Here is a 15,863-nt window from a genome sequence, read left to right on the forward strand (position 1 = left end):
AAGTTCTCACACTAGCTCTGTGAAGCAAATGGCATTCACCCTATTTTAGGTATTAGCAAATATAAACATGCAAGGATAATTCAATTAGTCCAAGGTCATACACATGTAGAAACACAGTTTGGGGCCCGATTGTCTGAAGAGTGGGTTCACTGTCTACACTTCTGGGATTAAAGGCGTGCGCCACCATCACCCTGTCTACACTTCTGAACCTAGCCACTCCCCCTCTCCAATCTCACTCGGTGGCATCTTTGTAAGCACAAATGGGGAGACTATCTTTGTCACCTCCTCCGTAGACCATTAGGGTTTCCTGCCACCAGTCTCTACAAGAGATGAAGGTTTTGAATACAACCTGTGATGCCTGGGTTTTCAACATTTTCGTTTCTCCGGTTTGTCCATAAGCTGCATCCTTACAAACAGAAACTGCACAATCCAGATCACCTAGTAAGTGTCTACCGCACTCCTTTTGGTTGTCTGAAGACCTCATCCCACAATCAAAGAACAGAAGGAAGGAAGGGCTTCTGAGCTCTTCAGAACTGAGTTCCAGATCTGTGTAGCATCCCACTTCAAGGTCCCTTCCCGTTACCAATTCCATGGCCCAATTTAGGAGTGAGCAGTTATGAGCCCCACATTCCCAAACCAAGCAAAACACTAAACATCACTTGGAGCTGACCAGCCTGGAGCATCTCTTGGAAGCACGGGGCAGGGGGTGGGGGGTGGGGGGTGTTCTCTCTGATGCCCAGGGAGGAGCGAGTCCTGGTTCTCTGACTTGACAAGTGGAGAGAGGAAATCAGCCCAACTGCACAATGCCTCAGGGGAGACAGCACCCCATAGCCCTCCCAAGTCGTTAACCACCCACAGCTACTCATCCCATTTCTTAAGTGGGAAAAGAAATTATCCTAATTCCCCCCTCCCGCTTCATTTTTTTAAATAAGTAGTTGTGGCTTCCGATAATTTTTTTTCTTAAAATTATGAGAGATGCTGACATAAATTTAGCACCTTCCAACTAAAACTGCAAACTGAAATTCATCAAAATATAATTTTAAATTGCATATATACTATATGTAGCAAGCATGTAGAATCATAAGCTTTTTCTACAGCACTTAGTGTATTGATCTAGAAAACACCTTTTAGGATCTTGAAAAATAATCTAATACAATAGAGATGTGATATTTTCTTAACCAAAGGCTTTGGCTAATTTTCAAGTAAGTTCATTTGAAGAGCAATGGGAAAAGAGAACAAAAGCAGAAGCTGGAATCAGGTATGCCCCGGGGCAGTTTGAGCTTTCCATCATTGCCCTCTGCTTTTCTGTTCCCACATGAGAGGTCTGACCTTGAGCCCTCCGTCTTAACACACAAAGGCAGCTGAGGGTTTTCATGATTATTACCAGACCTAACATTTTGAGCATTTGCTATGAACCAGGCAGCCCTGTAAGTACTTTGCATGTATTAATACTCATTTCTGACCATAAAGATAGGTGTACACAGGAAGAAAAATGAAGCTTAACAAATCTTCCGTCACTTGCCCCAAATCAGAAAAAAAAAAATTCTGAATTCACACACTTAACCCCAATACTGCACAGCCAATTTCGCAGCTGTTGGTTGACCAACAGTGCTCCGTCTTCCCTTCTGGCACCTCCACTAACCTCTCCCCAAGGCTTCCTCCTTCTCCCTCAAACCACCGGGCATCTGTTCTCACTTTTCTTAGCCCTGTTGCCCTTCCAACTTGTCTTTCTTTTCACCTGCATTTCTCCAGCAGTAGTATCCAAACCTACCCTCCTCCACGCCAGGGACAGGGAAGGAGAAAAGGACTTGGAGGAGACTATCAAGATGGCCAGCAAGGACCTGACAGAGAGCCTGGGGAACAGCTCCTGGGAAGGAGATTAGGGGACTCCATAGTGATAGCCAGGGCTATCAGAGGCAGCATCCCATCCCGGTAGGTAGCATTAAAGGCTTGAGGGGGCCATAACCCAAGTTCCCTTAATTCAAGTGCTTTGGAATTTGCCTGGGAAGAAAGTCTGAGTCGATCTTCCCCGCCAGGACCCCAGCCTACCGCGGCAGTGCAGGCGGCCAGTGGAGAGCTTAGAAAAGCAGCGAGTTCCCCGTCTGTAGATAGGAATCTGATACGGAAGCAAGGTAAATTATTTATCCTAAGTCACACAGCCCTGGGCTGGCACAGCTCAAAGGAAAACAAAAAGACAACTTTGCTTACCAGCGCGCCCTTGCCACCTGTGGGCTCCAGCCTTGATTCTGCTGTTGTCAGAGGATTACTCTAAACGGTTCAGGGTCCTCCCGTATCTAAACAACGAGCTCTGACTGTTGCTGGGGAAAGGTAAGCCATACACAAACCATTCTGCTTGTGCCTAAATGCACCCTCCAGGAAGGGAAGAAATGTGGGTTGGGCAGTTAAGAATGTTTGCTGCTCTTCCATAAGCCCCAAATTTGATTTCCAGGGTCCACATCCAACTACCTGTAACTTCAATTTCAGGGCGTCTGGTGCCCTCTTCTGGACTCTGAGAGTGTGCTCGAGCATACACACACACACACACACACACACACACACACACACACAGGTGTGGGTGGGGTGGATACATATAATCAAAAATGAAAAGAGAGTAAGTATATTAAGTTTTCAGTTAATGGACAAATGATCATGTGTAGAATTAAGCCATGTTCTAATCTGATAACCATGACTCTTCACCCACCCACATGGAAAGGAGCTTCCATTAAAGGCACAGTGTATGTATTTCTTGAATCTCACCTCAATTGGAACTGGGATTGCTCCGCAGTCCTCTGGTCCCATGACATACACCTGTAAAGCCTGGCCTGCCTGGTGTGCCTGCCTGGTGTGCCTGCCTGGCGTGCCTGCCTGGTGTGTCTGCCTGGTGTGCCTGCCTGGTGTGCCTGCCTGATGTAGCTCAGTATGCATTTGTGTTTGTCAATCAGTAGACCAAATTAGGCCAGAACATTTTGAACTTATTTCGCTTTTAGCTGTTTTACCTGTGACCCCACCCCCTCTGGTCTTTCCTAAACCTCTACATGCAACCTTCATGGACCCTTCCCTATCTTTTGGCCACACCCACTTACCTCGGATTCTCTCTCCTCTCTGCAAACGTGGATTTATCGTTGCCTGTGCTACCAGTGACCCAAATAGCAGAGTGGAATGCTGTACGAGCATATGTTTTTAGGGCAAGAACTTGGAGAACTCTTTAAACATGTCCTCACTTTTCATTTGCCAGTTTCCAAATTATTTTAAGAATTTTTGATCAAATAGATTTTGAGGGTGAAGGGTTCAATTGGGACTCCACTACAACAACAAAAGCTAAATGTCTTCATGACATAATTCCCTTTACCCCACCCCCTTCTGCTAAAAAGAGAAAAGTTGGGACTGGAGGGATCGCTCAACAGTTAAGAACATACACCTGCTCGCGCAGGGAACCCTGGTCAGGTCCTCACAGTGTGTGTGTCAGGATGCGGCTCGCCCCAGGGGAATCCAACACCTCTAGCCTGTGTGTGTGTGAGTGTAAGTGTGTGTGTGTGTGCGCAAAACACCATTAAAAGTGATAAAAATAAATATCTTCCTTAGAAACGTTATGGGATGTTCTCTGAGAGATAGTCTGCCACATTTCCTAGTAAAGAGGTACTTAATACATTTTCAAAACTATGACTTTAAAAGGCAAAACGTTTCCGCTGTCTCTACTCTCCACTTGCTAAGTTAGCTTTTCATTGCCAACAGTGCTGTAGCGTGGCCCCCCCAACAGCCTGTCATAGGCCAGCAAAGGTCCTTGATGCCCAGTGTCAATAATGTTGGAGGGACAAAGCAGCTCTCTCTCCACCAAAGTACATCCACGAGGCTTCTCTGGAAGAGTCTCTCAGATTTAGCAAAAGGAAGAAAGGCCAGTGGGTGGGAGAAGGCTTCCAGGAGACAAACGCCATCTGCCCGGGGTCCCTGCAGACAGGCTCCCTGCATCAGGCACTGCACGGAGGAGGACTCCTCCTAGGGAGGCTGGGAGTGCAGCGGTGCACGCAGGCAGGCCGGAGCTCTAGGATGGAGCAGGAGAGGACTTCAAGGGGCCCAGCGCATGAGAATCTGCCAGCAGCACTAAGGCTACTGCAGCAGGCAGCAGGGGCGCTCCTCCACGGGTGACGGTTAACCACAGGCTAGGACAGCGGGGGCGCTCCTCCACGGGTGACGGTTGACCACAGGCTAGGACAGCGGGGGCGCTCCTCCACGGGTGAAGCCTGACCACAGGCTAGGACAGCGGGGGCGCTCCTCCACGGGTGAAGGCTGACCACAGGCTAGGACAGCGGGGGCGCTCCTCCACGGGTGAAGCCTGACCACAGGCTAGGACAGCGATCTGCACAGCAGGACTCAGCTCACCCTGAGCCAGCATTGTTTGACTCAGGCCACGCCTGTCTTGGGTATGCCCTCGGGGGTCTTCATTCTTAAGGCTTATTTCACACTCCAATGCACATATCCTCCCTCGTGAAATTCGACTTGCTGATGTGGTACAGTGCCATTACTCTGGTCTCAAGAGTCAAGGAGGACAGTCACACAGCAGGCCACCCTGAGTGGGCCTTTTAAATGATCTCGCCACTTTTAGAATGTTGGTAGACAGTGTCGTGACCGCCAGCCAACACTTCCTGGTGAGGTCAATGTACAAGAGTCACCTGTCTGTGAAGACCAGCCCACCCTCCGCTCACAGGCGCGGTCTGGAAGTGGCTCTAGTGTGAACGGGGGAACATTGTGTTCAGATTGGACCCAAAAGAGGATTAGTCACAGGAATCAATTTTACAGGCACCAAATCATGCTCGATAGTTATTCAGCACACATTGGTTCAGGGTGAAGTTTGTCTGAATAACTAGTTCTGGCCTGAATCTGAGCTGTTTTGGCCTTCCTTTTTTATTACGGAAGAAAACAGATTCATTGAAAAGAAAAAGAAACAAATGGGGATTGGAAAGATGGCTCAGTGGTTGGTAACACTTCCTGCTCTTCCAAGGAATCCGAGTTCACTTCCCAGCATTCACATGAGACAGCTCCCACCCCTTGTAACTCCAACTCCAGGGGATCTGATGCCCTCTCTGGCCTCTACAGGAACATGCACTCATACGCATGTACACACGCACCTGCACACACACACACACATACACACACACACACACTTCAAAATAATAAAAATAAATCTTGTTTTTAATGTGTATGGGAGGCAAAGGGAATTCCATCAGAGAACATGAGAGGTGAATAAATAATCTTTTGCAGTGAAGAAGATAACTCCTAGCATGCCAAACTCAAAAGCAAAAATGAGGGAGATTTTCTTGGTTTTGAGTTTAGAATGTATGAAGGTGATCTATACTATTTCAGTATGTAATATATGTGCGTGTTTTCAGGTTGTTTTTATTTTTAAAAAATGAATCCGGTGGCAGCACTAACTGTGGCCATCTATACTCCTGGGGGTGGGGGTGGGTCTCTTCGGGTACAATTAAAATTACAAGATATCAGGAGCTTGCCGATGGGAGCTTTCAGTAAACCTCATCCTGAATTAAGAGGGTATGTAGGATCTCTCCAGGAAACCTAGTTCCCAACCTGAACCAAGAAGCCCCCAACGCTGAAAAGACTTTGCACTGACCAGATGCTCTGTTATTGATGCAGGTGGAACAAGTTGTTTTAGCATTAAACTAACCATCACGTGGTATTATTAGATGATTAGGCTATCTAATATGAGGTTAACTCTCAGCAATCATCAACAGTTTTCAGACCCTCAAGTCCTTTATTGTTTTTTTCTTTCTCCCTTGCACCAACATATCCAAAATCTAAATGAGATGGTGGAGTCCAGGATCAGGAATGACACTTTCCTCTTCAATCAAATATTAGCCTGGCCGGCGTGAGAGACAGTAGTACCTGCCCCCGGCCTTAACGGTTCCGTGGTTAAGAAGTGACAATTCCCCAGTTAGAACCACCGGATCATCTAAACTGAGAGCAGGGCGATTGGTCCGGGGGCCCTGAGAGCAGCGCTACTGAACCGGTCTCGAGTGTGGACTCACAGCCTCTTGGGTGCAGGCCGAGCTCTGTGTGATACCACCTGCCCAGCCGCACCCTTAAGACTCAAACCCTCTACTCCCCACTTCTCTTCCACTCACCTGGGTACCAGTAGGCACATCCTCCAAGACGTGCTCAAAGGCTTCCTCGGAAGACGGAAGACGCAGGTCTGATGCCGGTCTCTCCTCAGCCTGTATTCCCGGGATGAGGTCCAGACTCCTCCGTGGGACTTACATAGCCCCTGGGCCCCTGCCTGCTTCCTTTCCTATGGCCCCTCCCCGCCACACCATTTCGCCTGCCCATCATTCCCCCCCCCGCCCATCATTCCGCCCTGTTAGCACGTGGCCTGTTCCCTGCTGACTTTTGCCCTCTGTCTGGAGTGCACACCTTTCCCTTCATCTGGCCTAGTCCTAGTTTTCCTTCCCCCTTTTCCTTATGAACTATTACTTATGAGCAGAAGTGGCGCAAAGCACATGTGATCTAACAACCCTTTCCACACCTCTGTAGAAAAACCACCACTCCCCTTGACCCTTCCCTTGCTTTTCCCTAAAGTCTTATCTTTTGTGTACACGTTGCTAAGCAACAGCGTGTTCCTGCTTGTTTTGAATGTTGGGTGTCTTGTTCTCCTCCCCAACATTAGATTGATACAATTCATCTGCGCCTGTTGAACACGGCTCATTTTCTCTGCTCGTACAGCATCGTACAAACAAACCACCATGCCTGCTGCATTCTGCCATGGATGAGGATGGGTAGATTATCGGGGTGGGCACTTATTACCAACAGTCCTGGTGGGAACGTTCTTGTACTTTGTAGGCTCACATCTAGAAGTGCATGTGTGAGTGTTCGCTAAGACCGGGACCTAGGAATGGAATGTACCTTCATGGTATGCAAAACTTCGTCCTTTCCAGCTAATTGCAAAAGGGTTTTCAAAGCAGCCGGCACTACTCAGCAGTTCACTGCGGCGAGTATGATTTTGCTAACTCCCATTCTGTATTTCGACCCTTTGCCCCTTAGGAAAGCACACTCAGATTCTCAGAGACTGGGTTGGTGTGCTGGCTAGTTTTATGCCAACTTGACGCAAGCTAAAGCTAAAGGAGGGAACTTTAAGAAAATACCTCCCTAAGAGAGAGAGAGGGTTATAGGCAAGCCTGTAGAGCTTTTTCTTAGTGATTGATGGGGGAGGGCCCAGCCCATTGTGGGCAGGGCCATCCCTGGGCTGGTGGTCCTGGATTCTATAAGGAAGCAGGCTGAGCAAGCCATGGGGAGCAAGTCAGTAAGTAGCTCCCGTCCATGGCCTCTGCATCAGCTCCTGCCTCCAGGTTCCTGCCCTCACTGTGAGTGAAATAAACCCTTTCCTTCCAGACTTGCTTTGACCAAGGTGTCTCATCCAACAAGGTACCCTTATCTGTATCCTGTCATCTCCATGGTTTCTCATCCAACAAGGTACCCTCATCTGTATCCTGTCATCTCCATGGTGTCTCATCCAACAAGGTACCCTCATCTGTATCCTGTCATCTCCATGGTGTCTCATCCAACAAGGTACCCTCATCTGTATCCTGTCATCTCCATGGTGTCTCATCCAACAAGGTACCCTCATCTGTATCCTGTCATCTCCATGGTGTCTCATCCAACAAGGTACCCTCATCTGTATCCTGTCATCTCCATGCCTCCTCCAGCATCACAATGGCACACCTTACTGGATACACACGATGGATGTGAAAAGATGCTGGCCAGGTACCCTGCCACTCCATTCCACTATTCCCTTTAGGCTAAAGGTGCCTATTCCTCAGGCTGCTACTCCCAGTCAGTGACTGTGGTATTTGAATGAGAACTGTTCCCATAGGCTCCGGTCCCCATTGGTGGAGCCGTTTGGGGAGGTTAAGAAACCTTTATTTAGGAGGTGGAGCCTTGCTGGAGGAAGTGCATCACTGGGAGTGGACTTCAGAGTTTTTAGTCTTCAGATTATGGCTTGATTACTCTGTCTAATTTCCTGGAAAGGGGTAAAGGTCACACCCACCTCTGGAATCCAAATTAATTAAACTAACATCAATAGTAAGTATTGGAAGAATTTTATTAATCTCTATAGACGAAGCAAAAATATTCAGCAAGCAGCCTATGTCCTCAAGAGGTTATGATCTTAGCAAGAGAAGACGCAAATGTGTATTAAGTTAAACGGCCCAAAAGATTTAAGTATCAGTCCTAAAGAATCACAAAACATTGGGATTATCAGAATAAAAACACCAAAAGAGCCAGGCTTTGGTTAAATTTGATTTTACAGACTTACCAGGGCCCACAACTCAGAGATCAATTCTACACTGGGATTTTCTCCTTACTGAAAATATCACACACAACTTCATTTCAAATAGTGATTTTAATGTATCTTCATGGATGTTGGATAGATTTATTTAAGCTACAAGCAATAACTGTGACAGATTTCTCTCTGGACTCAAGGCCATGTGCTGACTAGAAAGGACGTTGTCTGTTTTCCGTTTGTTTCTCTTTCCCTTCTAGTCTGCGCAATAGAAGACAGCCATCCTCAGCTCCTTGGTCTTCACTCTATATAATCCCCCAACTGCCTAGACAGAGTCCGGGGCACCCGTCACTTTGTGCCTGGGCTAGCCTAGCTTGGGCTAGGGACTCTGCATTGGGCGGTCAGTCTAAGCGTATGTCTGTGGCTGCCAAGGGCTACCTGTAAAACAGTTAGTGTGGCAGCCACAGTTAAGGAGAAGCCCCTTGTGGCACCGGGAAGATGGGATGGTCAGCTCAACAGGCAGCACCTGCCCCTCACAAGTGCTGGGAGCTGTCATAACCTTAGGAAACACACATGCAATGCTGTCCCTCGTGTGTGGGATTCGGGTGTTAAACACAGAAAGTAGAAAGGGGAGGAGGCAGAGGGCCATGGGATGGAAGAAGGGGAGAATAAGAAGGAGTATCAGAAGTTGATCTGATCGAGGAACGTTACAGCCATGGGTGAAAATGTCACAGTGAAACCCGTTATTCTGCACGGGGATCGTGCGCTAATTTTACAAATGCGCACACAAGACCTACCCTGCTCAGACAAAAGCAAGAGGCTGGGCTGAGTGTGCTGACACATATCCCAGAATTCAAGGGGCTGTGGCAGGAGGATCGTGACTTTGACTGCAGCCTGGTCTACGGAGCAGGTGTTAAGGACAAATCGTCTCTGAAATCCCAGCATCAGAGAGTTGAGGGCAGGAAGACGGACACATCAAGGCCACCTTCATTTACATAGCAAAGCTAAAACTGCCCTGGGCTACACCAGACCCTGTCTCAAAGGAAAAGAGGAGGAGGAAGGAGGATCATGAAGTATTGGCCAGGGTTCTCTGGTCATCACAGAGACCCAACCACCAGCTCTGCTGTGGTCTGGACACGTCCTCTACAAAATCCAGATGGGGTTTTGAAGATGTGATGAGGTCATCAGGACTAGACGGTTTATTTTTGAGACAGGGTCTCATGTAGCCAAGGCTAGCCTTGAACCAAACACAAAGGTAGCATCTCCTCAAGTGCTGAAGCTGCAGTACCTGGACAGTGGTTTAGACAGCTCTGGGGTTGGACTCAGGACCTCCTGCATGCCAGGCAAGCACCCAACCAGTTGAGTTATATCCCCAGACACCCTGCAGGTGGCTTCCTGTTGGGAGAGTGTTTGCTAGATCCTTCCATAAAGACAACCACATCTTCCCCTCCCAAGGGCAGTTTTCAAGATATTCATCTTAGAAGCAGAGACCATCCCATCCCAGACAAACAGTCTTCCTGACTCCTTTACTTTGAGCTTCCAAATTTCCAAAACAGTGAAAAAATAACTGTTTTTTGTTTTTGTTTTGTTTTGTGAGGTACCCAGCCTCTGGTGGCCTGTTACAGCAGTGCACAGCAAACTAGCTCAGGCCCCAACACGTGTCACTTGGGATTGTAATGTCTAAGGAAGGCTCTTGATTCAGATGACCTCTTACATTTACTTGTTTGTATTCAAATTGTTGAAGTCTTAATGTTTAAGACCTATGCTCTTCTAAGCCTTTATATTTGACTCACACCTTTTCTTAATTTTTTTAAAATGTAGTCGAATCTGGTTGAAATTTGCTGTTTTCCAGACTGGCCCAAACCAACAGTCCCTGTGCTTCAGCTTCCAAGTGACAGAATTCCAGGCATACACCACCACACAAGTACACCTTAGTGGTGTCTAATGAGTTCTATAGAAAAATAAGATTCATCAGTTCCATTATCTCTTCAATATTGAAATGACTAAAGCTTGACATAGTAAATATCTAATTTTATAAAGTGACTAATTTCCTAAAACATTTTGGGTACACTAGAGCTGATATTCAAAAGCATGACAGGGCAAACCTGTACTCCTGAGATTACTAGAATTAAGTAACCTCATAAGATCCATGGTGAGTAGCTGTCAACTGCTTCCAATGGTGAATTCTCACCTCTTTTACTTTTCCGTAGAACTACTAAGTTTTATGGTTCGACTTACAGCCTACCAACCACAGGCTCTAGCTTACAGACTCCTTTGCAGCTACCTGTGATGATGTGACTGAGTGTGAGCCAATGAGAAGTGAGCAAATATGATAGGCAGCACAGTGAACCAATGAAAAGTGAGCAAATATGATAGGCAGCACAGTGAACCAATGAAAAGTGAGCAAAGACACTGCAGCACAGTGCACCACTTTCTGACTCACCAAGTAAGAGGGAAATAAACATCTATCTATATTGACCAATAGGTTAGGCCATTGTATAGTAAGTAACACATGCCTCAAAGTGTACACATAAACTTAGTTGATTATGGCCTTTTAAGTGGTTCAAAATTTCAATTCATTGCACCACCAAAAAGTTTCCAACTAGCTGTAAAAACTAATATGCTAGTTTCTTTACTATATTAGATCGTCAGTAACTTCTCAAGCCCCTCGTCATGACAGCGACATACCCCTAGCCTCATACGGGAGTCATCACAGTCTGTTTTGTGCTGCAGAATACTACAGACCAGGGAAATTCTAAACATAACCTGTTTCTCATAGTTCCAGAGGCTGGGACTCCAGGGTCAGGGATGACTTGCTATGTCATGGAAATTCTAAACATAACCTGTTTCTCATAGTTCCAGAGGCTGGGACTCCAGGGTCAGGGATGACTTGCTATGTCATGGAAATTCTAAACATAACCTGTTTCTCATAGTTCCAGAGGCTGGGACTCCAGGGTCAGGGATGACTTGCTATGTCATCTAACGGCAGAAGGGCAGGGCAAGAGCAGAGCATCAAGGGCTGGGGAAAATGCAAGCGTGCAAGAGAGGTGGGCTGGTGTAAGGGAGTGTGTGTCTGTGTGTGGGGTGTGTGTGAGTGTGTGTATGTGTGAGTGTGTGTATGTGTGTGAGTGTGTATGTGTGTATTGTGAGTGTGTGTCTGTGTGTGTGAGTGTGTGTCTGTGTGTGTATGTGTGTGGGGGGGTGTGTATGTGTGAGTGTGTGTATGTGTGAGTGTGTGTATGTGTGTGAGTGTGTATATGTGTATTGTGAGTGTGTGTCTGTGTGTGTGAGTGTGTGTATGTGTGAGTGTGTGTATGTGTGAGTGTGTGTGTATGTGTGTGAGTGTGTGTGTCTGTGTGTGTCTGTGTCTGTGTGTTTGTGTGTGTGTGTGTGTGTGTGTGTGTGTGTGTGTGTGTGTATGACTTCTGGAGACTGAGTGTGGGGCCCCACACTAGCAAATTGTCCGAGTTTGCTCTCTGTTGTGGTGACAAACACCATGACCAAAGGGGAGGAAAGGGTGAATTTCATTCACAGTCTTCTGGTCCATGCAGAGGAAGCTGGAGGCAGGAGCGGATGCAGAGGCCATGGAGGGATGCGGGATGCTGCTCGCCAGCCTACTTCCCCTGGCTCGCTCTGTCTGCTTTCCTCTCCCCTGGCTAGCTCTGTCTGCTTTCCTACGCAACCCAGCATCACCTGCCCAGGGTGACACCACCCACGGTGGGCCAGACCCTTCCACACCAATCATTAATCAAGAAGATGCCCCCCACGCTCACAGAACTGTCTGATGGAGTGTCGATCAGCTGAGTGTCCTTCTTCCCAGATACGCACAGGGTAATGTCAAGCTGACAAAAACTAAAGCATACCGGTCGAGGGCTGTGCCATAACTTAAACTTTCTCTCTTAGGAACTCCACACCTCACTGATGGCAGTAAACTTTTGCAGGGGCGGAGCTCCCCGGTCCTGACCACTGTCCCCTTTCCTAGCAATGTTGCCCTGAAGATTCAACTTCAGCACACACTCTTGAGGGCACCTTCAAACTCAGGCAGAGTGCTGTGTGTCACTGACTCTAAGACGTAACCTGCAACGTAATTTTAATATCTCTAGGGCAGAGGAAACACAGCCATTGTCATCGTTGCTGCCATCCATAGAAAATGCAGAAGACCAGTCCTTGGGATATAAACCATAGACAGCTCCTGTTCAGATGGAGCGCATCATTAATCCTACTCTAATCTCAACGTTTCAGCCATTCACCCAACCAAGAGGGGGAGATCTGCTTGGTCTATAAATGGAAGATTCTAGACATTGATGTTGTAATAGACTCAAGTTCCTGGAAGAGCAGTGAGGTCTAAACCAGGATGTGGGTATTAGATGCTGCCAGAATGAGTTTCCTTGAGCAGCTGTGCGTCGGGAAAGTTGACTTTGCAAGTGTCTTCTGTGTCAAGAGAAGGCTCCCACTCTGCATTCGGGGTCGAATTCCATGACGTGCTAACGTTTAAGTTTCACCTTTCTGTCAGTTTAAAGTGAGGCCTGCTAACTTTTTTAATCTGCAGGCTGGAGCCAGAAGACACTACACATGCATGCAGGCTCTAACCCACATGCACACACACACCAGACCAGGACTGATCTCTTAGCTGTAAGGTTAGGGTTAGCCGAATGCAACACTCTTTGTGTCTCATATTTTTGCTTGTTTTCTTTCTGAGATTTTCTTTTGGAAGGGGTACTGGGAATTGAACCAGATCAGGTGAATTCCCTACCACTCAGTCCTTTTGGGGGTTTTGCTTTTGTTTTTGAGACAAGGTCTCACTATGCTGCCCCAAGCTGGCTTTGAACTCACTGTATAGCTCAGGCAGGCCATGAACGTATCATCTCCTTACGGCAGCCTTCAGATTACAAGTCAGTGGGTGGGTGGCACCAGGTCAGACTTCCCTATCTTATTGACCATCGTTCTGTAATAATTACACCAGAGACTTACCGTGAGGCTTGAGAATAACAGATAACAGAATCTAGAAGCAGGGCGCGTATCAAGGACCCCTGAAGAACAAGATGTGACAGCCTCAGTTTCCGACATGTATCCTATCTCTATGCTGCACCTGAAGTGTCTGTCTTTACCCCACTCTCCTGTTCCATCTCGTCTCCCTGGAGACTGTTTCTCCACATCCTGTGCCCACCCCAAAAATATGGCCAGCCGGTAGCCTCAGGGTCTTTAAGACGAGCCTGCTGGGTCGCAGGCCCCGACGCCTCTGAGGAGGCGGATGAGTCTCATTAGCCATCCCTTTGGGTTCGTCTGAGATCGTGAGAGGAGGAACACGGTGGTAGCGTGCAAGCATTTGGTTCCTAGGAAAGACCTTCCCTGAGGAGCCAGGGCCTGTCTCACGAAGGGCAGTGGAGGTTGAAAGCAATGCAGACCGGATCCGGTGATTTCTGCGACCTTGACCAAGTCGTTATAACACGCTCAGGGCACAGGCTTGAAACAAATCACATGCATGTGTAAGGAGAACATAAGGAAACCTGCCTGTTACATGCGTGCATTAGAGATACTCGGAATTAGTGTTGCACAAGGAGCCCATGGAGGTCAGCGTTTAAAAAGGATTAGTTCAGAGCATCGCTCCCTGTTTGACACACGTGTGTGGAGGGAGGGGGACGAGCCTGGGTATGCGTGTGTGTGCTGACGCACCTGTACATTTGGATTTGTGCATGTGGGGGTCATAGGACAGCTCTGGGTGTCATCCCTCAGGCTCAGCCCACTCGTTTTTTGACACAGAGTCTCTGGCTGGCCTGTGGTTGGTGAAGAGGCTGGCTGTCCAGCAAGCCTAGGGCTCTATCTACCGGTCTCCATGTCCCCCCAGTGCTGGGATTACAAGTGTGTGCCACCATGCCCAGTGGTTTTCACACAGGTGCTGGGGACTCCGGTCCTCGTGCTCGCAAGGCAAGTCCTTTACGGCCTGAGCTCTCTCCACCCCCACCTGCCTTAGTCTTGTTCTCCCAAATGTGGCCTCTTTCCACAGCTAGAGAAAACAGGCTCTTCCCGAAGACTCGGCGGCACTCCAGGGATCAGGGCTGGAATGAAACAAGCAGCTGAGATTTAAGGGCTCCACTTTGGCAGCTCCAACTGAGTGCCCAGTTATCCTTCTTCTGGCCAGGGCTTGCCCTCAAGAGTCACCTCTGACAAGCAACTTCTGATCCTTCCCTAAGAGGAAGGGTGGACAGGACCACTAAGAACCAGTGACCAGGTACAGTCAGGCAGTCTCGTTACTGTCTTCCCCAGCCTCTGTGGAGGGCTAGGTGAGAGTCCTTATTTCTCTAATGAAAGAAATAAAAGACAAGAGCTGGGGTTTGGAAATATTTCAGGGTTTTGTTCTCAAACCACCCGGCTGGCCAGAAATGGGGGAACCTCACACCCATGTGTCTGACTCCAAGGCTCCAAGTCCCTGAAGATTGCTCCTACATCATTCCTGAGGCAAAGGCATTTCTTCACCCATGCATGCAAAGGAGCATTCCAGAAACAGTCGACTGTGCACCTGCCTTTATGCACGGAGATGGGGCTGGGGTCCCTTCCGGTGAGAGGCCCTATGTTCTAACCGTGCACAGGAGGAAACAGACTGAGTTGTAGGAACCAGTTCCCACCGAGAACATTTTTATTTGCCCTCCTAAACTGAATCGCCTGGCCTATCTGACTCTAACTTACCTTGGCCCCCATGGCATTGCTTCCTTGTGGCCTGAAGGTCACAGAATGGCAGTCACATCCTCAAACGCCCTATGCTGGAGCTTTCTGATGTGCCCTCAGGAGCACAGTGCAGGGAAACAGGCCTCCAGCGCTTGCTGGGAGCTTCCCATTCTCTCACGGAGTCGAATGCTGTAAAGTCTTGATTTAATTGTTTCCTTGGATTTTAAGAGCCAACATCCCAAGCTGGGACCTGCCTGCCACACCCCAGGGAGGGGGCCCTGGTTCCCGGAGTGGGCCTGCCCTAAACTCCCCAGATAGACTGACAGGCCCCAGGAGAGAAGGGGACTAGGAGAAGGGATAAGGGCAGGCCAGTGCCAGCCTTGAGCTTAGAAATGCCAGAAAAGACCCAGCCAGTTGAACTAGGCTTTGGCATTCTCTAGAGTATTATTGTTTTACTATATACATTCTTCTATTACAAGACACATAGCCACATTGTAGAAAGTTAACAAGATGAAAAAAATAAAATAAAATATGCCTCAGTCTGAGCATAACCAGATCTTTCTTTCTTTTTTTCTTTTTTTTTTTTTTTGGTTTTACGAGACAGGGTTCTCTGTATTGTTTTGGAGGCTGTCAGTCCAGCCCGGCCTCGAACTCACAGAGATCCACCTGCCTCTGCCTCCCGAGTGCTGGGATTAAAGGCATGTGCCACCAACGCTTGGCTCTGGACCTTTCTTCACGACTTTAACTATGGATACGTGTATTTATATCATCAGAATCAAACTGCACATATTTTTTCTAATTCCATGTTTCCCTTTATTATCTAACCATAACGATGTCCATGTTCTTTTCTGTTTAAGGATTTAGTTTTATTTTGTGCTCATGTACATTCGTGTGTATGTGTGTGTATGTGTGTATA

General features: G+C 47.8%; 1 protein-coding gene across 1 annotated transcript in view; it reads right to left on the bottom strand.

The window, feature by feature from the left end:
* Mrps6 (mitochondrial ribosomal protein S6) overlaps positions 1 to 15,863 on the bottom strand; it is a 71,238-nt gene that overhangs the window by 53,760 nt on the left and 1,615 nt on the right. The window contains exons 3-4 of the mRNA XM_040750354.1: positions 14,969 to 14,999; positions 6,135 to 6,224 (exon numbers count right to left, since the gene is read on the bottom strand). Of these exons, the coding sequence (XP_040606288.1) occupies positions 6,135 to 6,224; positions 14,969 to 14,999 (121 nt within the window). The remainder of the gene's footprint in view (positions 1 to 6,134; positions 6,225 to 14,968; positions 15,000 to 15,863) is intronic.

The sequence above is a fragment of the Mesocricetus auratus genome, unplaced genomic scaffold (genome assembly GCF_017639785.1).
Source record: "Mesocricetus auratus isolate SY011 unplaced genomic scaffold, BCM_Maur_2.0 Super-Scaffold_100008, whole genome shotgun sequence".
NCBI classification, from domain to species: domain Eukaryota; kingdom Metazoa; phylum Chordata; class Mammalia; order Rodentia; family Cricetidae; genus Mesocricetus; species Mesocricetus auratus.